General features: G+C 38.6%; 1 protein-coding gene across 1 annotated transcript in view; it reads left to right on the top strand.

The window, feature by feature from the left end:
* cdh23 (cadherin-related 23) overlaps nt 1–23,572 on the top strand; it is a 386,093-nt gene that overhangs the window by 89,435 nt on the left and 273,086 nt on the right. Inside the window, exons 4-6 of the mRNA XM_073873573.1 lie at nt 6,554–6,696; nt 6,787–6,834; nt 7,608–7,700. Coding sequence (XP_073729674.1) covers nt 6,554–6,696; nt 6,787–6,834; nt 7,608–7,700 — 284 coding nt within the window. The remainder of the gene's footprint in view (nt 1–6,553; nt 6,697–6,786; nt 6,835–7,607; nt 7,701–23,572) is intronic.

Genomic DNA, 23,572 nt, shown 5'->3' with positions numbered 1-23,572 from the left:
TTCATTTAACATCTCAGTTTTCTCTCCTCTGTTTCTAACATACACACACGCACGCACGCACGCGCGCGCACGCACGCACACACACACACACACACACACACACACACACACACACACACTTATACACAAATCTTCAATTTGTACGATTGCATTAAAATGTGTAGTTTATTTGATACATGTGCTAATAAAGAATTACTTTTAATCATGGAGTAGCTTAATACTGCTCTATTCAGTACCATGGTACAGTGCATATTGAAGTACTATTATAGTACGAACTGTACCATGCTACCTTCACAGTACATTTATTATGATGCCTATCATCACGATATCTCCACTTTAAATTTAAACAGTCTTAACCATTTTAAGTCATATTTTTCTGTTCCTGTTCTTTTCCCTTTCCTTTCTTATTTCTGTTCTTTTCCCTTTCCTGTTCCCATTCTTTTCCCTTTCGTTTTTTCTACCTGTTCCTGTTCTTTTCCCTCTCCTGTTCCAGTTCCATTTGCATTTTCTTTCCTCTCATGTTCCTGTTTTTTTCCATTTCCATTCTTTTTCTTGTACTTTTCCTTTTATTTTCCTGCTATTTTCCCTTTCCATTTCTGTTTCCTGTTCCCATTCTTGTCCCTTTCATTTCTTCTTCCTGTTCCTGTTCTTTTCCCTTTCCTGTTCCATTTCCATTTTCTTTCCTTTCCTGTTCCTGTTTTTTCCCTTTCCATTCTTCTTCCTGTACTTTTCCCTTTCCTTTTCTCTTCCTGTTCTTTTCCTGTTCCTGTTCTTTCCCTTTCCTTTCTCCTTCCTGTTCTTTCCGCTTTCCTTTCTTCTTCCTGTTATTTTCCATTTCCCTTTTCTGTTCCTGTTCTTTCCCTTTCCTTTTTCTCTCTGTTCTTTTCCCTTTCCTGTTCCATTTCATTTCCCTTTCCTGTTCCTGTTCTTTCCCTTTCCTTTCTTCTTCCTGTTCTTTTTCCTTTCTTTTCTCCTTCCTGTTCTTTTCCCTTTCCTTTCTTTTTCCTGTTATTTTCCATTTCCCTTTCCTGTTCTTTTCTCTTTCCTGTTCCATTTACCTTCCGTTTTCTGTTCCTGTTCTTTTCCTATTTCTTTCTTCTTTCTTTTATTTTCCATTTCCCTTTCCTGTTCCTGCTCTTTCCCTTTCATTTCTCCTTCCTGTTCTTTTCCCTTTCCTTTCTTCTTCCTTTCTTCTTTCCCTTTCCTTTTTGTCTCTGTTCTTTTCCTATTTCTTTCTTCTGTTCTTTTATTTCCATTTCCCTTTCCTGTTCCTGTTCTTTCCCTTTCCTTTTTTCTTCCTGTTCTTTTTCCTTTCTTTTCTCCTTCCTGTTCTTTTTCCTTTCTTTTCTCCTTCCTGTTCTTTTCCCTTTCCTGTTCTATTTTATTTTCCTTTCCTGTTCCTGTTCTTTCCCTTTCCTTTCTTCTTCCTGTTCTTTTTCCTTTTTTTTCTTCTTCCTGTTCTTTTCCCTTTCCTTTCTTCTTCCTGTTATTTTCCATTTCCCTTTCCTGTTCCTGTTCTTTTCCCTTTCTTGTTCCATTTCATTTTCCTTTCTTGTTCCTGTTCTTTTCCTTTTCCTTTCTTCTTCCTGTTATTTTCCTGTTCCTGTTCCTGTTCTTTCCCTTTCCTTTCTCCTTCCTGTTCTTTTCCCTTTCCTTTCTTCTTCCTGTTATTTTCCATTTCCCTTTCCTGTTCCTGTTATTTTCCCTTTCCTGTTCCATTTACCTTCCCTTTTCTGTTCCTGTTCTTTTCCTTTTCCTTTCTTCTTCTTGTTATTTTCCATTTCCTGTTCCTGTTCTTTCCCTTTCCTTTCTTCTTCCTGTTCTTTTTTCTTTCTCCTTCCTGTTCTTTTCCCTTTTCTTTCTTCTTCCTGTTTCCTTTCCTTTCCTGTCTCTGTTGTTTTCTCTTGTTCTTTTAATTTCTTCCTTGCTTCGTTTGTTGCTTTTTTCCGTCTTTTCTTCTTTCCTTTTGTCTAGATCAATATATTGAAACTATTTAAACATTGCATACGTACATATTGCAATATGCATATAGGAAAGGTTTGCAATAACTGAACATTTTTAATGCTTCAAAAAGTTATGTATACAGTAGTCAATATAAGACTTTGGTCGATGCAGAGAGACTTGTGAGAGTGTTGCTTTATAAAAAATTTCAGTTTAAATTATTTTACAAGCATAAAGCATATTTGCATATTGCATATCACAATATTTAGCATGTTATCACATTTTTTTTATATTGTACTGTCCATTAAAGGTGATTTTTCTGGACAGTACACATAGTACACAAGGTGACATCATACTAGTACAATCTAAAAAGTTCTGGGTTGTTTTTAACCCAGGGCTGGGTCACTATTAGACAGAAAACACTGAGGGGTTAAAATGATGTTGTTTTAACCCAATTGCTGGTTTGTTGTTACTCGACCATGGGTTTAAAGGGGACATTTCACAAGACTTTTTTTGATGTGAAACAAGGATGTCAAACAAATCTTTGCTGTCCCCAGAGTGAAGTTCTGGCTCAAAATACCATATAGATAATATATTATACATGTTAAAATTGCTACTTTGTAGGTGTGGGCAAAAATGTGCCGTTTTTGGGTGTGTCATTTTAAATGCAAATGAGCTGATCTCTGCACTTAATGGCAGTGCCTAGTTGGATAGTGCAGATTAAGGGGAGGCATTATCCCCTTCTGACATCACAAGGGGAGCCACATTTCAATGACCTATTTTTTCACATGCTTTCATAAATTTGAAAGTTACCGGGTTGATCTTTTTCACATTGTCTAGGTTGATAAAAGCACTGTGGACCCAATTATAGCACTTAAACATGGAAAGAGTCTGATTTTCATGATATGTCCCCTTTAAAGAACCCAACATTGGTTCATATTAACCTAGCGATGTGTTCTGCCTAATATTGACCCAACCCTGGATTAAAAAAAAATAAACCAGCACTTTATAGAGTGTTCATATTAATACAGCAGCTTTATGTAACAAGCAGCACATTTCTTCAGACCATCACTTAACATTACAGTCTGGTTAAGACAGCTCCTGGTCACTGAATGGTTTTTGGGGTACAGGATAAAGTGCTGACTTGACTTAATGTTATTTTCTTCAGGTGTGCTTCTGTTTGTCTGCTTTGGTCAGTGTTGTACCATCAACATGAGTTAGATTCTCTAAAATAAAACATTCTGCACACTTACAAAGACGGTCTGTGACCGAGAGAGAGATAGATGAGCCCGGTGGCCCATTTCTCATGTCTGTCCTCTCCGCTGTGGGTTGTGTTAATGTGCAGTGTATCAGTCATAAGCATAATACTGCCCTCACTGAAGGCTAAATAGCATCATCCGTCAGCCTGAGAGGAGCGGAGAGAGCCGGTCTTACACACATGCATGCTTACACTTGCATTTTAACACATGCACACACACACACACACAGGTTTCTGAAAGGGGCCACAGATAGTCACCCTTATTTTAAATCCTCAATATGTCCCACAATCCTCTTGTGCTCGGTGACACAACACAGACTTTCAGCAGCCATTTCTTATCCAGCAATCTCCTGTCCTGACCGCACACGATAAATCCCTCCATTCCTAAAAATGAGAGAGAAAGAGGCAGAAGTCTTTATTATTAATGAGTGTAACGTAAAATGCTTAATTTACACCGTCTTCAACTAAATTATAACTCACACTGAAAGCAGCAGAATTTGCATAAATCTCATTATAAACAGTAAGAGCTGTTCATAAATCCTTGTATTAATTAGAGGCGTTTCACCTCCGAGTCAAACAGTATTGTGTATTCATAAAGATGCGTGTGTGTGTTTTATTGTCTAAGTGAGAGGTCTTTAACCTTTTTCGGGCCAGGGACCTCTTAAATGGATGGAGAGGAGGAGCAGGGACCCCCAGTACATGTAACAAAATTAGACTAAATGGATTTTATTATGGGAAGGTTATGGTTCTCATTTTAATCATGTTTTAATGTTTTATTATTAACCTAATAGTATTTTTTCAAAAACAAAATATTTTGCATTCAAACTATATTTGGAGGTACCCAGTAATACCACCATGGACCTCCCCAGACCCCCTGTTGAAGACCATGGTGTAAGTTACTGACCTTTGTGGTTGCTGGATAAGTCTGGATATGATAATATTTTCCTCTTACGCGTGACCAGTGGACAAAATGTCTAGCCACTCGTGTCTGTGAGTGCTTTTATGTATGCGTGTGTTTGACTACGGAAGGGATTCATCTTGATCTCTTTGTTGGTCTTACTCATTAATATTGGATCCGCGGCATTAGGCGTCTGGCACCACGACTGAAGCTGGAATGAGCCAGGGGCGATTCGCCAGGTGTCCTCATAAACACACACCTGTTACTGCACACACACAGACCCTGTATGAAGAGCTCAGATGAGCTAAATGTTGACATTGTCATAAGGGCTTCATCACACATTATTGAGACTGTTTTCAAATAGAGATTGGAGGGGGAGAGTAAATAAATAGCTTTTTCGCTATTTAGAAATTGATTCGATTGAAAAGATGGAATAAGATATTTAAGAGATTAAAATGTATTTTGGCATTGAATGAAATCCCTTTTAAAGAAATAGTCCACCCAAAAAGTGTGTCATTGAGCCACCGTTTTAGCCCCGCCCAAATGATAATAAATAATATATAAAATAAATGACAAACTTCACAATTCAGTGCTACATAGTTCGCAGCCTTTGTAACGTGTTTCAGCAATACATTCGTCAAACAAATTAGCGTCACACACCTGAAGTGAATGGATAGGTGCGTGACAAAAAGTCTCGTAACATACAAGAAAAGCAATTCCTGCACACTATCTGCTTGCTGAACAAATTAATAATGGTTGCGTTACAAAGTTTTGATCGACTGATCTTCCTCAGGCAACCTGCTTTTCTTCTAGCAATACATATATAACATTTATAATGTGTTTAGAAACAATTCTCTAAAATTACTTTAAATGAACTTAAAACTTAAATTCCTTATGCTGCGTTCACACCAGTCGCGGTAGAGGCGTCAAGCGCAAGTGATTTCAATGTTAAGTCAATGTGAAGATACATTCACATGCGTCTGGAGGTCTTGCGGCGCGAATGAGGCGTTTAGCGCTGCGCGGTAGACGCGATTCCACCTCATTCGCGCGTCTCAATGACGTGGCAATGCGAGAGTTGAAAATTTTAAACTTTGGCGGAAAAATGTGCTGCGTTAACCAATCAGGAGCTTGCTTTAGTAGTGACGTGATTACAGAAAGTGAGCGGAGTCGCAAAAGCCCCTCCCATGACGCAATTTTCAGCGTGAATGTCTCGATGACTAGAATGTCATGCACGGCTTTCATGCGCGAATGAAACTCAAACTGTTCAAGCGGCAAACTAGGCGCGGTAAATGCGATTTTGACGCCTCAAACGTGGCTGGTGTGAACCCACGGTACAAATTTTTTACAGTGAAAGATACCATTTTTAACAAAAAAAGTAAAATTTTATTGCATTTTGTCCATTCTCTTACTCAACAATGGCTTTTCAGGAAACCTGAAAACATACACTTTTGAAAACTGGTTTCAAGGTGCAGTTGTTCAAAATGATCTCTTATTATTTCAATGTAAACTACAATAAAGCAAATTTGTGAAAATGGTAAAATGTGCATGCATATTTTGTGTTCAGATATCATGTGATATAATCAGCTATGTGCCTTGCATGTGTAATAAAGTGTTTTTAGTCCTTTTTGCAGATCAATTTGAACAGGGATTGTTTTGATTACATTGAAATCTGTACATGAAACTTTTCAAAAACGCAAGCTCAAAGGTTTTTAGTATGTTGTTGCCCTATAAACGCATGCTTAGAAAAATACAATTGACAGAGGGTTTTTTTGCCAAATATAGGTTGAGTTTTATACTTTAAAAAAATGACAACATAAGCAAAATAAAGTTTATATCACTTTTTAAAGTTTTGAATGTTGTGCTATTTAATTGTTTAGCAAAATCTTTTATTTAAAAAAATAGAGAAAAATATCAATTTTCATTAACTGAGCCATTTTACTGTAAAATTATTTATCCAGTGGCGGCTCGTGACTGCTCTTCCCAGGGGCGCAAATTCAAAATAAGTGTTGGAAGTGTCATGCGTGTTGCTTGTGTTTTCAAAATATGTGTTTGTTGCGCCATGTGAACCATGTGCATCACATGTTTTGTCAAAATAAGTGCCTGCTGCACACGCGTCAAAACCGTTTATGATAAAAGAGAAGCTCACATTCACAAAATACACGAAAGACACTCCCTTAACACTAAACTCTGATTATGCATGAGATTATGCGAGTATCTGGCACACGCGAGCGTCTCTTTTATCATTATCACATATTTTGACAAAACACGTGATGCACACAGGATCACTCGACACATATTTTGCACATATTTTGAAATTACAAACCACACAAATGACGGGCTACATGCATGTTGTGATGAACTTTGCATCGGGTGCTCTCGAAAAAAGAAGTCACCGGACACCACTGTATTTATCTGTGGTTTATTATAATATTGTCTGTCACTGTGTGTGTGTTCAGGTACATCCATTACCCAGCTGCAGGCGGTGGATCCAGACGGCGAGCCGCTGATTTTCGGTGTGTTGGGTGAAGAGGCCATGCGGTACTTCGCTGTACAGGAGACGACAGGGGTCGTGTGGCTGAGACAGCCTCTTGACAGAGAGGTATAAAAAAGAAGGCAGAAATAAATGTGTGTACAACTGAAGTGTGAAGCAGTTGATATAATGCTGGTGCCTTCTGCCTTTTCTTTTCAGACCAAATCAGAGATGCAGGTGGAATTCTTTGTCAGTGACAGTCAGGGGGTGAGTTGGACAGACATTACTCTCATTTACAAACTTATCTAAATAGGAACTTACCCCATAAAAGCAAACTATTTTGGCTTGGGAACATGACTCGATGCACGCACGCATGATAGTTTGGGTCTTCTCGGGTCCGTATGGCAAATACACATTCATTTTAAATTACCCGAGATAATTTTACCCGATGCCGCTAATGTTATACGCGACCTGTACGTGAAACTTTTAGACCCAAACCCGCTCAGGTCTCAGGTCGGATTTCAGATCTAAGTGGACCCGTGAAGACCTCTACCTCACGCCACGCTTGGTATGGCTCACTTTTGGTACTTTTTTTATTTAATCTGACCAATATTAAATTGTGACGTGTAAACACCAAAGATAACTGATTGATCGGATAGAGTCACTATCAGCGTCATTGTGATGTCGTTGTCAGCACTTTGTTGTACAAGTTTCCAAACTATCTTGTATTTTTAAGCAGTAAAACACATCCACATGCTGAGAATCAAGAACATCATTATATCGATATGCTCCATTGCTTCTGTGTTGTTGGTTTGTTTGTGTCACAATTACGATCATGGCAGTAGAGACGGCACAAATATAATGATAAGTCTATAATCCCACTCATTTTGAAGCGATACTAAACTGCAGTGGAAAGCAAAGCGAGTTATGCCAAACTTAGTCGTACCATGAATTTTTGTGTAAACACACATTTTGCGCACAAACACTTATTGTCTTTATACAAATATACTGTTAATTAACTCTAATTTTTTTTTTTTTAGGTGGTCAAGGATACAGTCAACATACAGATTGGAGATGTAAATGATAACGCTCCAACATTTCACAACCAGCCCTATGCCATTCAGATACCAGAGGTAATATAACACAAACACACATGATGCATTTCTAAGTGATTTTTATATTACTTTTTTAATTTTTAAGTAGCACACCGATGGATCACGCTCAGATTGTATATAATAACGTCATACATAAGGTCGGTGGTGATGTGATAGGATGTTTCAGGAATGCATTTAAGGTCGTATGTTACTGTATGTGTTTGAAATTCAAAGACTGTCATAGGAAATCTCTTCAATGCTCGCTCTCTTTATCATCACATTTAAGTATACAGCCTTCCTTTCCTCCATCTGAGATGGGCACACCTCTACCCATCATCTCTCTGATCTGTCCCTCTCTCTAATCCTCCACTCCCCCTCCTCACGCATCGGTCTGTGTTTATATTGTGTGTCTATACATCCTACACTCCTCACAGCAAATCTTCAAAGGCACAGTTTATTCTCTATTCATCATGTCACTTTGAGTTAATAGTGAAGAGAGAGATAGAAGAAAGAGAAGAAGAGAGCGCTGTATTTAGCTGCTGTGGATGAATGAGGATGAATAAGGAGCACAGGTAGACCATCATGACTGCCCGGTTACTTATAGTTCTTTATCAGACCTGATGTATAATGTTTTGGCTTGTAGGTCTATAGTGTAAATTTTCTTTGAGGAGGGTTCCTTGAAATCTTTGAAAGTTTGTGAATCTGGGGAGAAAATTCAAGGCTCTGGGAAGTTTTTGAAAACATACATACATAGATACAGGTCATTGAAAGTGCTTGAATCTATTTATGCAAGAAGTTTTCTGGAAAAAAATCAATTTTATTTCCTGTGTAGTGTAGGATAATATCATTAAAATTCTAGACTTTTTAAGCACACGTGCTAAACTGTTCGCTTTATATCTTCTGTATGTGAATGTTAATTCATACCAAAATGCTTTTTGCATAATTGTGTTTGACACAAACGTCTCGTGTTACGTATGTAACTGTTGATCCCTTAGAAGGGAACGAGACGCTGCGTCTCCCTTGCCATACTTCCTGCGTCCCTGTAACGCCGTCTTTTGCAATATTTCAGATAGCGATATACTTCCTGACTCCCGCGTCACCCTGTCTTTGTCTTTAAGCCTCACCATTGGTTGAATTTGATATACACATTCAGACGCACTTACCCCTGGAGGCGTCCCCAAAGTCTCACCGCAGTGACCCAGCGCAAGTTCCCTCAAAAGGGAGCTGTAACAATGTATCCTAAAATGTAACACGATGTAACCTTGCTCTCACTTGAAATGTGTCCCCACATGAGTTCTTGAATTTGAGGGTATTGGACGTGGAAAGTCCTTGAAAGGTCCTTGAATTTGAAGTTAACTAACCCTGTTTGAGGAACACATAGTCATCTAGTAAGGTTCATATTGTAGTTTTTACAAAATAGTGGTGAATGTCATAAAAACATATCGAGATTTAACCATAAAATCAGGAAAATAAATAAATGAGAGGAGCATTATTGGATCATTGCACTGTAAAAACAACCCAGCACTTTAAAGAGTGTAAAATTTATTTTTTGTTGCTTTATGACATGATTTTTATGACCATAAAGAAAATTACCTCCTAAATTCTCATTACCTCTTGACATTTTGCTTGCACGGCTTGGTTTGCATTATTTGCAGTGCATGTGGTAATTAGATCATTACATTCTTGATATTTTTTATTGCCAAAGTATTTTATAATATTTACTTTGTGTACAGTCTCAGAAACAAGGTACAAAAGTTGTTACTGGGGTGGTACCTTTTTAAAAGGTCCTAATATGTAGCATTTCGGTAGATATGAATCCCTGAGGTACCAATATGCACCATTTAGGTACAGTTGAAAAGATACCACCCCAGTGACAACTTTTGTACCTTCTTGTATCCTTTTTTCTGAGAGTATAATCCACTTTTTCCCTATATGTGACCCTGCCTGTGAAAACCCAACTAAAGTTGTTATAAGTGATTTACTGTTTTCAGCATTTTATTTTCGAACAAGATTTTGTTTAGCCACAAGCTAGATTGATAAATAAATACAAACCGGAAATTGAGGTGGGTAACTGCGACAACACGCGTGCATCCAATGAAAACGTCTATAACAGTGGTCTCAAACCTGGTGCCGCAGGGCACCACATTGCCTGTCTGTGAGTCTGTGAGTTGCCCACCAACGCACATTCTATTAATGGCCTTAATTTTAATATTTATTTATTACATATTTTATATTTGCTTGGATTCTTTTATGTATGTTAACATTTTGATAAAACATATAAACAAGTAAAATAAAATCAAGAAAAAACAATAAACGTTTTGAGTAGACTATATCAAAAAGCCTACTCAAAACAGATTGTTTTATCCATTGTGGTAGCCCTTGCTCACAAAAAGGTTGGAGACCCCCGGTCTAAAATATATGTTGATTTGACAAAAATGCTGATTTTTTGTCTTCAAAAAACAAATTTGTATTTTTTACAAAAACTTCAAAATTGATTATGAACAAAAAACTTCAAAATTGATTAAAAATGTAGTTATTTACCCACCCTCACATGAAGTTTGGTGAACTAGTCTTCCAAAAACCCCTCACTACTTTTCTTCCTGTTAAGTCTCTATATTTTTTGCATTTTGATGGCCTCATTACCTTCACTGACCTCTGCTCACCTCTCTGAGTTTGAGAAAACGCATGGCAGCATCACTCCATCTAACTGTCATTCAAACTGTACTCCACCAATCAGGGATTATCCTGACAGTACAGAGAGCAGCAGAGAGCAAGAAAGAAAGAAAGAAAGAGAGAGGGAGAAATAGTGTGAGGTGAAGAAAAGAGATATTTAGGGAATATAAATAAATGGTTTTGGCTTCTCTTGTTAATTGACATAAAGATGCCGTTACGGACTGTTACGGACTTTTTTAAAAAGTATAAAATGTGAAATCTTTAAGAGCACTAGGTTTATTGAACAGGAAACAAAAAGGGGCATGGCCCATGCTCATTGTCTTGTTTCTAATCAGAAATGTCTGTCAGTCATTGTGGCATTCGAATTTCTGATATTTGATTGGCTGACAATTTTTCGAGGATGTTGAGAAAGTGTCTATCCCCGCTGCTCTTCATTATCAAATCATAAGAAGTATCACAAGCTGAAGGAAAGAGAATGTGTGTGTGTGTGTGTGTGTCCTGTAATTGTTGATGTAATTTGTTGGGCAGTAACTGTGATATTATATGGAAGTGGAGCAGGTGAAACAACATCGCCTGTGACAGTTGTAAAGAGCTTGTTAAATGTACAGCTCTGTGTAAATGTGGCAATGAATGAATATGTGGTGAAATTTGCAGCTGTATTGCTGGAGAGGAGAGAAAAAGAAGAGAGGATGGGAAAGAACATGGGGAGAAAGGAAAATGAGGAGAGGAGAGAAAAGGACAGGAGGAAAAAAGGAGAGGAAAGAAAAAGGGGAGAGGAGAGAAGGGAAAAAGATGAGAGGAGAGGATAAAAAGTGGAGAGAAGACAAGAGAAGAGAAAAAGAGGATAGGAGATGGTAGAAGGAAAGAGTAGAGAATAAGAGAGATAAAGTGGAGAGAAGTAAGAAAGAGGAGTGGAGAGAAGGGAGAAAGTGGAGAGAGGAGAAGAGAGAAAGAGGAGAGGAGAGAAGGGATAAAGAGGAGCAGAGAGAGGGGAGAAAGAGGAGAGGAGACAAGGGGGAAAGAGAAGAGGAGAGAAGGAGGAAAGAGGAGAAGGGAGAAAGAGGTGAGGGGAGAAGGGGAAAGAGGAGAGGAGAGGAGAGGAGAGGAGGGAGAAAGAGGAGAGGGGAGAATGTGGAGAGGAGAGGAGAGAAGGGAGAAAGAGGAGAGGGGAGAAGGGGGGAAAGAGGAGAGGAGAGAAGGGAGAAAGAGGAGTGGAGACAAGGAGGAAAGAGAAGAGGAGAGAAGCAGGAAAGAGGAGAGGGGAGAAGGGAGAAAGAGGAGAGAAGGGAGAAAGAGGTAAGAGAAGAAGGGGGAAAGAGGAGGGGGAGAAGGTGGAGAGAAGGGAAGAAGAGGAGAGGGGAGAAGGGGGATAGAGGAGATGGGAGAAGGGGGATATAGGAGAAAAGAGAAGGGAGAAAGAGGAGAGGAGAGAAGAGAAGGGGGAGAGGGGAGAAGGGGTAAAGAGGAGAGGGGAGAGAAGGGGGAAAGAGGAGAGGGGAGAGAAGGGGAAAAAGGAGAGGGGAGAAGGGGGAAAGAGGAGATGAGATGAGAGGGGAGAAGGGAGAAAGAGGAGAGGGGAGAAGGGGGGAAAGAGGAGAGGAGAGCAGGGAGAAAGAGGAGAGGGGAGAAAGAGGAGGGGAGAGAAGGGGGAAAGAGGAGATGAGAGAAGGGGAAAAGAGCAGAGGAGAGAAGAGAAGTAAGAAAGAGGAGAGGAGAGAAGGGGGAAAGAGGAGAGGGGAGAGAAGGGGGAAAGAGGAGAGGGGAGGAGAGGGGAGAAGGGAGAAAGAGGAGAGGGGAGAAGGGGGAAGAGGAGAGTAGAGAATGTAGAAACAGGAGAGGGGAGAAGGGAGAAAGAGGATGGAGAGATGGGGGGAAAGAGGAGAGGAGAGCAGGGAGAAAGAGGAGAGGGGAGAAAGAGGAGGGGAGAGAAGGGGGAAAGAGGAGATGAGAGAAGGGGGAAAGAGCAGAGGAGAGAAGAGAAGTGAGAAAGAGGAGAGGAGAGAAGGGGGAAAGAGGAGAGGGGAGAAGGGGGAAGAGCAGAGTAGAGAATGGAGAAAGAGGAGAGGGGAGAAGGGAGACAGAGGATTGAGAGAAGGGGGAAAGAGGAGATGAGAGAAGGGGGGAAGAGGAGAGGTTAGAAGGAGGAGAGGGGAGAGAAGGGGGAAAGAGGAGAGGAGAGAAGGTGGAAGGAAGAGATGAGAGGAGAGGAGAGGGGAGAAGTGAGAAAGAGGAGAGGAGATAAGTGAGAAAGAGGAGAAGAGAGAAGGGAGAAAGAGTAGTGGGAGAAAGAGGAGAAGTTGAAGAAGAAAAAGGGAAGAAGAGGAAAAAGAGAGGAATATGCAAAAGAGGAGAGGAATGATAAGAGGACAGATGAGGAAGGGAAAGGAGTAGAGAAAATGAAGGATAGAGGATAGTTAAGGGGAATTCTGCAGCATTATTGGATTGTAAGAGGATTTTCCATGCTGAAGATTGAAGAAATCCTGTAGGAAATCATTTTGCTGTTTTTATGTAATATGCAGATGATTAATAATAATGTAATGATAGCAGATGATTAATAACAGCCATTAATATAATGCTGTGTGTTATAGTCTGAATACATCACATCGTGCATGTAAGAGATTAGCATTAATAAAGATCACCACTTTCTCAAATAAAAATTCATTTAATTTCATGTCAGTGTAAAACATTGAAACTTTTCTCTGTGCAGAATATTGACCTTTTGTATCATCAGCTAAAGTCTTGACTGTAGTGGATGAAGGGTCAAAACTTGCATTTCTGTGATTAGTAACAGTAACAAACTACAGCAACTCATTGATCTTATTAAAAAAGAAAATTGGGTCATTATTTACCAAAACTTTGTTTTTTCAAATAAAGTTACTGGACGGCTAGTACTGTAGCTTGTTCCAGTTTCTCACCAAAGCCAATTGTTACTCTCTATGTTCAAATCTTATACTTGGCAAAGCCAGAACATATATGCCTTCTTAATACTGAGAAATTAAACAGCAGCCATATCACTCTGTAGCCCAAGACAGCTTGCCCACTGAAGCTAAGCAGGGCTGAGCCTGGTCAGTACTTGGATGGGAGACCACCTGGGAAAACCAGGTTGCTGGTGTTAGAGGTGTTAGTGAGACCAGCAGGGGGTGCTCACCCTGTGGTCTGTGTGGGTCCTAACACCCCAGTATAGTGACGGGGACACTATACTGTCAAAAAAGCACCGTCCTTGGGATGAGACGTTAAAACGAGGTCCTGACTCTCTATGGTCATTAAAAATCCCAGGATGTCCTTCGAAAAAGAGTAGGGGTGTGCCCCGGCATCCTGGCCAAACTTGCCCATTGGCCTACTAATCATCCCTCATACTAATTGGCTACATCACTCTGTCTCCTCACCACTAATAAGCTGGTGTGTGGTGGGCGTTCTGGCTCAATATGGCTGCCGTCACATCATCCAGGTGGATGCTGCACATTGGTGGTGGTTGAGGAGATTCCCCCATTCATATGTAAAGCGCTTTGAGCACTGAGAAAAGCGCTATATAAATGTAACGAATTATTATAATTATTATTATTACAGGGCCCGTCTTGTGTTTTTAAGTGTGGGGAACACAAATTGAGATCAGTGGTGAGGGTGGAAGAAAATGTGAATGAGGTTTGGCTTTTAAAAATCTCTTTCTCTCTCTCTCAGGTCTCATTTATGAGCATCTGTTTGGCTGGCACTACAAAAACGAGTTTTTGATTGGCTAATAAAAGATTTGTATGAGCGAGTGTTGTGTGTCTGTGTTGGTGTGTAGCACAGTTACTCTGATATTTGATTGACTAATTTGGCTGCAGTTCAGACAAAACATACTTGCTTGCAATAATGTGCAGAGCCATGCGTAAGCAGTAAGCAGTCAGTTGTGGTCAGATCAGATTTGTGTGTCTTCTTAATCAGTCTCACAAGTGCTTAACATTCAGGTTGAGCAGTTTTTTAGGTGCTACAGTTGTTGGATTCACTCTTTATAATGCCATGCATCATAGTAAAAGTGAATTGGTGTTGGTTATATTTATGTTTTAATAGTGAATGTTGATTATTTGTAGAGATAGAGAGGGGACACTGCTTGTTTAATAATAATCAATTATTTGTTTTTGTGCATCAATGCAATCGTTCACATTAGCATGGAGATGCATCGTAAAAACTTTTTTATTCAATAGCCCTCGCTTTTAGACTTAAATAACTTTGAATCAGTTTTGTCCCTGGAAATCGAACACATGATGTTGATGTTGCTGTACTGAACCATAAATAGATATTTTATCCTGATTAACCGTAGGAATTTTATGAGTTGGCTTATCTGTATGAAAAAGCGCACGATTACCATAAAAAAATCAATAATGAAACCCCACCCCTAACCTTAATTTGAGGCGAATGCAAATTGTACAAACAATACGAGTGTGGTCGAACTAATTAATATGAATTAGCCACCTCGTGAAATATGTAAGAGTTGCCATAGGATTGCATTGAAACTTCCTATGATTGCATTAAACATTTCCTCAACTTCTTGCAATGCATTCTGAGATTGGCTTGTCAATTTCCGATGCTCCCCTGAATTTTGGATAATGGTTTTGTATTGAGTTATTGTACAAGGCAAAGTAATTACTTTAGATTGCTATCGTTTGAAATTTGCGCTAACAACATTTAATGCCAAAAAAAAGTAATAATCTTTGAAGAGGAGGTTCACTCAGTGTTGCTAACTATTTTTAATAATAAGTTGCTAAAACCTTCTTGGAAAGTCACTAAATGTCGCTAGATTACATCATTACATTATTAGCATATACTGTAAGTGATGTCATGTCGTATTTTCATTTGGCACTTTAAATCTGTTTCATGTTTCTCTTACACTTTGAACTGTCACAAATTGCAACTGAGCTATGTTCATGTTTATGCATGACCTCACGCTCACGGGGCAGTACAGGCCACACGAAAAGCATTTAGATCTTAAGCTATGGCTCATCCAAAATGTCGCTAGATTTGATGCTTGACTCTTTTTTTGTAAAAAAAAAAAAACGGTAAAGGGGACTGAAAAGTCACTAAATGGCCAATCGACAAAGTTGCCAAGTTGGCAACAATGGGCTCACTTAGGATTTTGATTGCTGAGTGAGATGATGTGTGTATGATATAACAAATGGTTGTTATATCTAATAAAGTTGAATAACTTTTTTGGGAAACAGCGATGACATTAATAAATATTTTAAAGGGTGAGCTCAGGTCTGTAAGGCAAAATGATAAAATTTCTAAATTGAATATTTTCCTCCCTAACCTGCCAAACGTCTAGAAGACAAAGTGCATGTGTGTGCCCACTTTCAATTTATTGTTTGTTTAGAGAAAACTGAAGCAGCAGGGAATGGAGATTTGTGGTGGACATTGATGATATGGACTCTTGATCTATTTGAAAACCTGCCTGCCAAATGTAAAGCAGGGACTTGAATTGGCCTGCCAAGCTGGTCATTACTGAATTCACTGCTGAAGCGGTAAACCAAAGCCTTTATTTCTGTCATTTTTACCAAAATCTTTCACGAACACACACATAGTCATGAAAGGGAGAAAGATTTTCCAGAAACTCCAGTAAGCTGTCTTTGCATGTCTACTGTTTAGATTGGCAGCACAATGTACCAGTTAGGCATGTACAGTATATAAAGATGTACTGTATATCTTGAATGTGCTGTAAATCATGCTGGATTAAAGCAACAATGTAAATGTAAAATCTTTTTAAATAATTACTTTTACAAGATAAGTAGTTGATTAAGTTTGTAAGTGAGCATGTGTGCGCTTTGCTGAGGTTGTTTGTCTGTATGTTAATGTGTATAAAGGTTTTAAAAGGGCAGGTGTGTGAAGATGTATGTATGATTATGTTTGTGTTGTATGTTTGTGTGTGTGTTTATGGCTGTTTAGAGAGATACAACAGATGCAAAGTCATCTTGATGGAGTTTAGCACACATCATTTACACTTCAGTGAGTAATACTAACAACGCCTGCGTCCTGTCCGTCAATATTCCAATATGTCTCTCTCCCTTTCTTTCTCTCTCTTTTCTCTCAGCTGTATCTGTCTGAGCATAAAGAGCAGCTCTGATTTGTGTTTGTGATTTTAAAATTCTAATCTCATCTGTCAGTTCAAATCAGAGAGAGAGGGATAGATAAAGAGAGAGATATTGGGCTCTATCATACACCCAGCGCAATGCGCGACGCAAGTGTCTTTTGCTAGTTTCAACCAGACGCAATTATCATTTTCACGTTTAGCGTTATGTTGTTTAAGTAGCAAATGCATTTGCGCCAATTTTGCGCCCATGGGCGTTCTGGTCTGAAAACGAGGTGTGTTCAGGCGCATTGTTGGCGCATTGCTATTTTGAGGCAAATAAAATAGACTACGCCATTGACCAACTAAAACCTGCTCTAAAGTCTATGGCGCAATATTGTTTTTGTTATTTAATGAGCGCATTAGTAATATGCGCCCACAAACGGGACGACAACGCGGGCTTGCGTATCACACACATGGATGAGCAGCACCACAAAAAAGCCTTCAAATATGAAAAATTAATGCATTCAAATGTAAAAGATTACTACTGAGTCACCTGGACACAAATGAGGACCGACTATGAGAAGTAAGAAGGCGTAAAGAGCTGCTTCACCTGCAGCCTGGTAAGTAAATACATGCTTTGCTTTAAACAAATGCATCTGTTTTTAAATGTTTTTTTTTATTCTACCTCACGGATTTATTGTATATGATGACTCGGTACCTGTGAATATGGTGAGATGAGAAACATTTTTAAGTAATGCTTAAAAAAACTCATGACGCTGTCCAAGTGCTGAAACATGCGGAGAGCCGTTTGTAAATTTTTTATTTCCTGTTTGTTACAAATTAAGTATTTTTAGAGTACAAATTTTTTCTTACATACTTGTAAATTATTTTTTGATGATATTGGATTGATACATTTAAAGAAATTAAAAGCCTGTTATTTTTACTTCCATGACTAAAAGAAAACGGCTTTTAAAAGTTTTAATTTAAAAAATAACACTTTCAATACAAGTGTAAAACAACACAATTATTTAACATTAATCTTAAACTGGGGATCTTCTTCCTCCGCTTAGTTTTTCAGTACAAAGTCCGTCATCTAAATAGGGATTAGACTTTAAGCGGCGGCGCAACTGGCTTTTAAAGGCGATGAGAAATGAGACTCTCATTGGTTTATTGCACGTTACCCCTAAAATACTCCCATTACTCATAAAAAAAATAGGACCAACCCTTTTCTACCATGCGCTCGGCGCACAAACCATTTTGTCCGTCTTTAAATTAGCAAAAGTGGATTCGGACACGCTGTGCGCTTAGATTGTTAAAATAGGGCCCATTGAGTCTCATGCATCTGCTTTTTGAATCAATCAAAGCAACAAGTTTTCACTCAAATGTGTTTCTGGCTATATTTTTAACAATGGTTTTACTGTTTTGCATCTTTTCAACTATTTAAAAAAATATAATCAAGCATTTGCACTGGTTAATTATCTTAAAGCTGACATAACACAAGACGTTTTTGCCAATCTAATGTTAATCTTAATGTTAAAAGAGTCTATCAGTTTGTCAGATTTATAAAACAAAGAACAGCTTTCCGATTTTTGGCGGAAAAGGTCAAACACTTAAAGGCGTGCAGTGGGCGGAGCTGAAGAGTTACGAGTACGCGCAGCTTTGGATACTACTTTTGTATTCACAGCCAACATAGATGGAAATCAAACTTTTAAAAACTCTTTTTTTTAAATAACCAGCCTTACATTATACATTTGTACTGTCTGTTCTGGTTGTATTGTAGTGTCATTTACAGTATACTGAAACTCTTTGGGTGGTTATTGGATTTATTTGTGAATTATTATTTAAGTTTGTAAGTGATTTGCATTTTCTCATTTAAACTTCAAGTTTCCTCCAAGAAAACCTACTGTATAGAATTTGTATGGTGTTTGGAAACACAACTTTATTGGGCTGTGAAATTTAGTGTGTATTTCAATTCAATTTTATTTCTGTATAGCGCTTTTCCCAAAGTGCATTATTTCAAAGCAGCTACAGAAAACATGTTAATGAAAGAAACTTAAGCACAAATATTTTTTTATCATAAGCACCTGGTGAGAAAACTAAAGGCGACTGAGGCAAGCCATAAAAAATTCCATATGGTTTCAGTGGAGTATTTCAATCCGTCTCTCTCTCTCTCTTGCTCATGTTCACAGTATAAGTCCTTTGATGTATAATTGAGTCATGCACCCTTTTCCTCATTCACTCTGTCTTTACTCTCATCCTCTAGAGATGGTGTGCGAGAGATAGTAGGTCTGTGACACATGTGGTACGTGAGAGAGAGAATAAACTCAAACCATATGATGTGTGAACAGTTCAATGTGGAGTTAAATATGCTCCTGTTTAGATCAGCGTAAAAGGTTAACCCAGGAAACACACATACTGATAAAATGTATGCCTTGTGATGCACTATAAGTAGCTTTTTTATTTTATTTATTTTATTATTTTTAATTTTATTTTATGCTTAGGGGGGCAACTCGCAGACACTGTGCGGGCAACCTGGGCACCATGTTGGAGATCACTGGGCTAGAAGCAGTTAATCCTGTTTGTAAACTTAAACTTGAAACAAACGTATTTCTTATTATTTCTGAAATCTGATTAGTTGACATAATGTTGCCCTGAGGACATCAACCACTTGGTAAAAATCAGGGGAGTCTTGGCTCAAATTATAATTTCACAAAAAAAAATCATCATTTACTCACCTTTAATGTTGTTATATGACTTACACTCACCTAAAGGATTATTAGGAACACCCGTTTAATTTCTCATAAATGCAATTATCTTATCAACCAATCACATGGCAGTTACTTCAATGCATTTAGGGGTGTGGTCCTGGTTAAGACAATCTTCTGAACTGCAAACTGAATGTCAGAATGGGGAAGAAAGGTGATTTACACAATTTTGAGCGTGGCATGGTTGTTGGTGCCAGACGGGCCAGTCTCAGTATTTCACAATCTGCTCAGTTACTTGGATTTTTACACACAGCCATTTCTTTCTTCGACTGATTCAAGCTGATAGAAGAGCAACTTTGACTGAAATAACCACTCGTTACAACCGAGGTATGCAGCAAAGCATTTGTGAAGCCACAACACGCACAACCTTGAGGCGGATGGACTACAACAGCAGAAGACCCCACCGGGTACCACTCATCTCCACTACAAATAGGAAAAAGGGCTACAATTTGCACGAGCTCACCAAAATTTGACAGTTGAAGACTGGAAAAATGTTGCCTGGTCTGATGAGTCTCGATTTCTGTTGAGTTTCGGCCCCTTAGTGCCAATTGGGCATTGTTTAAATGCCACGGCCTACCTGAACATTGTTTCTGACCATGTCCATCCCTTTATGACCACCATGTACCCATCCTCTGATGGCTACTTCCAGCAGGATAATGCACCATGTCAAAAAGCTCCAATCATTTCAAATTGGTTTCTTGAACATGACAATGAGTTCACTGTACTAAAATGGCCCCCACAGTCACCAGATCTCAACCCAATAGAGCATCTTTGGGATGTGGTGGAACGGGAGCTTCGTGCCCTGGATGTGCATCCCACAAATGAACTGCAAGATGCTATCCTATCAATCTGGGCCAACATTTCTAAAGAATGCTTTCAGCACCTTGTTGAATCAATGCCACGTAGAATTAAGGCAGTTCTGAAGGAGGTCAAACACAGTATTAGTATGGTGTTCCTAATAATCCTTTAGGTGAGTGTATATGACTTTGTGCTGTGAAACATGACTTTTGACTTGAATTTTTAAACAATGAAGGGAATGGAGACTGAGACTGTCAGCCCTAAACGTAGTCAAAAAAACAAAAACAAATTTAATTTACATACAAGTGTTTTTGTTAAATGAACAGCTGGTTGGGGAAAAGAGTTTGACAATTACAATAACAGCAAGTTGCTGGTCTTATTAATAAAAATCGTAAGACATATAATAGGTTGTGGCATTTTGTTCCATATTGCTTTTGATATAATGTTACAATTTGTGCTTTCTTATTAAGCCGATGCATAATTTACATATTTTAAAGTTTGAATGGGTAAAGCAACAGCACAGAAAATGTTCTGTTCATTTTAAAGGAAAATTAACACATATCTGCCCATAGCACTTTATCTCCCCCTCTTCATTGACTACACTATCATGAAGTATTGCCTAATAACTTGTGACAACCTAGTTAACAACGTGAGTCTGCACATTTTATAAACATGTTTTGAAATTAACATGCAGAAGACAACAGCTGGTTACAAGACCGTAAGAGCCAAACCAAATTGAAACAGACACTGTCTTGTCAAGTTGTTTCTCCATGTACAAGTAAAGATACTAAACAATATTTTATTTTCCAACATTGTCATAATCATTGATCATTTTTGATGTGTGCAATATACATCTAGATTTCACAAGATAATGAACAGATAAGTTTGCACTTAAATCAATGTTCTCTATAGATTCACTGTTGTTTGTATAGGTGGCGTGTGATACATTTGATCTGATAGCATTGAGAAAATCTATGTGATATCTGAATGATTTACACAAAATATAATTAAAGGTAAGAAGTAGAGATGTTAGTTGAACAACAGTCTGATTTTATGAGCAATTTCAGACATACAACACTTTTTAGAAATCACCACTTTCTCTCTCTATCTCTTTAGAAGGACATTAGTTAAGCTTGAATATTAAAGGGGACATTTTATAGACTTTTTTTAAGATGTCAAATAAATCTTTGGTGTCCCCAGTGTAAGTATGTAAAGTTTTAGCTCAAAATACCATATATATAATTTATTATGGCATGTTAAAATTGGTACTTTGTAGGTGTAAGCAAAAATGTGCCATTTTTGGGTGTATCCTTTTACATGCAACTGAGCTGATCTCTGCACTAAATGGCAGTGCCGTGGTTGGATAGTGCAGATTAAGGGGCGGCATTATCCCCTTCTGACATCACAAGGGGAGCCAAATTAAAAAGGCTTTTTTCATGTGCTCGCAGAGAATGGTTTACCAAAACTAAGTTACCGTGTTGATCTTTTACACATTTTCTAGGTTGATACAAGCACCAATTATAGGACTTAAACATGACAAGAGTCAGATTTAAACAAGCTTGTGTTTGCTTTTATTTCACTCATAAATCTTGTGCTAAATATTGAGAGGTGCTCTATCTAACATGCTCCAAAGCTTTATGGAAAGATTGCAGACTGACGCTCGGCCACGCATGCACGCACACATTATTCTTTCATATGTAATAGAGATTGTTGTCATAGAGTAAGAGTAAAATATTATAATCTGCAAAAAATTAAAGCTTTTTGGAGGGAAATTATATAAAAGTTTGAGATCATAATTGTGAAAGCTTCGAATTTTGATTCTAGGAATCTTGGCAAATCTGAGACACAGGGTTCCCATCGACCCTTGAAATCCTTGAAAGTTTGTGAATCTGGGGGAAAAAATTCAAGGCCCTGGGAAGTTTTTGAAAATATACATACATAGATGTTTCGGGTTACGTATGTAACTGTTGTTCCCTGAGAAGGGAACGAGACGCTGCGTCTCCCTTGCCATACTTCCTGCGTCCCTGTAACGCCATCTTTGGCAATATTTCAGATAGCGATATACTTCCTGGCTCCCGCGTCACCCTGTCTTTGTCGTTAAGCCTCACCATTGGTTGAATTTGATATACACATTCAGACGCACTTACCCCTGGAGGCGTCCCCAAAGTGTCACTGCAGTGACGCAGCACGAGTTCCCTCGAAAGGAAACTGTAACAATGTATCTTAAAAGGTAACACGATGTAACTTGCTCTCACTTGAAATGTGTCCCCACGTTTAGTCCTTAAATTTGAGGGTATTGGACCTGGAAAGTCCTTGAAAGGTCCTTGAATTTGAAGTTAACTAAGGTGTGGGAACCCTGGAGACATAGTTTGAGACACAAAACAAGATGTTTTAAAGTTCTTTTACATGATAAAACTAGAATACATTAGTAGCAATAAGCATTGGTTATATGCAACATCATCTAAAGTAATCTTAAAGGGGTCATATTATGAGATTTTTTTAAAGATGTAAAATAAGTATTTGGTGTCCCAGGAGTGCCAAATATGTACCGTTTTTGGGTGTGTCCTTTAAAATGCAAAGGAGCTGATGAAATTTAAACACTGATCACAATTATGATGGTTTGTTGCCATTGAAAATCAATTGTGCTTTTAATTATTTTCTCTCTTTATCTCTGCACTAAATGGCAGTACCGTGGTTGGAGTGCAGATTAAGGGGCGGTATTATTATAATAAGAGTCTGACATCACAAGGGGACCCAAATTTCAATTAGCTATTTTTTCACATGCTTGCAGAGACTGTTTTACCAAAACTAAGTTACTAGGTTGATCTTTTTCACATTTTCTAGATTGATAAAAGCACTGGGGACCCAATTATAGCACTTAAACGTGGAAAAAGTCACGCTATGACCCCTTTAAAGTCATCTTTAAAATTATTTTTAATCTATTGAAAAATCTAAAAATCAAAACACTTTATCTACATTTGTTTTCCATTTTATATCACTGCTGTAAAGCCCAATTTATAGTCGTGCTTAAGCTCTACGCCATAGGTTATCTGTAGCCTGTCCATGGCACTACGTAGCCTGACATGCACCTTGCAAAATTTTTAACAGCGCGTCAGTTCTACGCGGACTGCAAGTGCTGTGATTGGTCCACCAAAACCCCTCCCGTCAGGTAAAAAAACTGCTTCATAGGTATTTCCGTTTGCAATGGTGAAAACAAAGATGGGCCAATTTGAGGATTGATTTAACTTAAACTGCAACATAAGTCGCTGTTTATTTACTTCCATCATTGCTGGTCTTCTCAAATCATACACAACAAGTTGCTGTTTCTTCTTCGTTTGTGGGTTAACTTGCTAAGCAGCTTCTTCTTTGACGGTCGCGCTGCTACTGTGGTTACACGCGTGGATACTGCCTACCAGCGGTCTGCGTGTGTGTTTGCACATATACGCAAAAGTATAAATGAAAACGGACGTGGAACCTACGCCGTCGCGGCTACACCGTAGGACCTACGCACAACTATAACGAGCCCTTAAGCCATTTACAATTCTTTAGAGTGACTTTTCTTTCCTAGATTATTTTTCATAAGCTCTTTCCAGATAGCAGACAACTCTGGACCAGATCCGTCGTCTGCTGTC

This window comes from Misgurnus anguillicaudatus, chromosome 11, assembly GCF_027580225.2.
Source record: "Misgurnus anguillicaudatus chromosome 11, ASM2758022v2, whole genome shotgun sequence".
NCBI classification, from domain to species: Eukaryota; Metazoa; Chordata; class Actinopteri; order Cypriniformes; family Cobitidae; genus Misgurnus; species Misgurnus anguillicaudatus.
The sequence above is the reverse complement of the archived record's forward strand: the minus strand, read 5'-3'. Positions and strand labels throughout refer to the sequence as shown.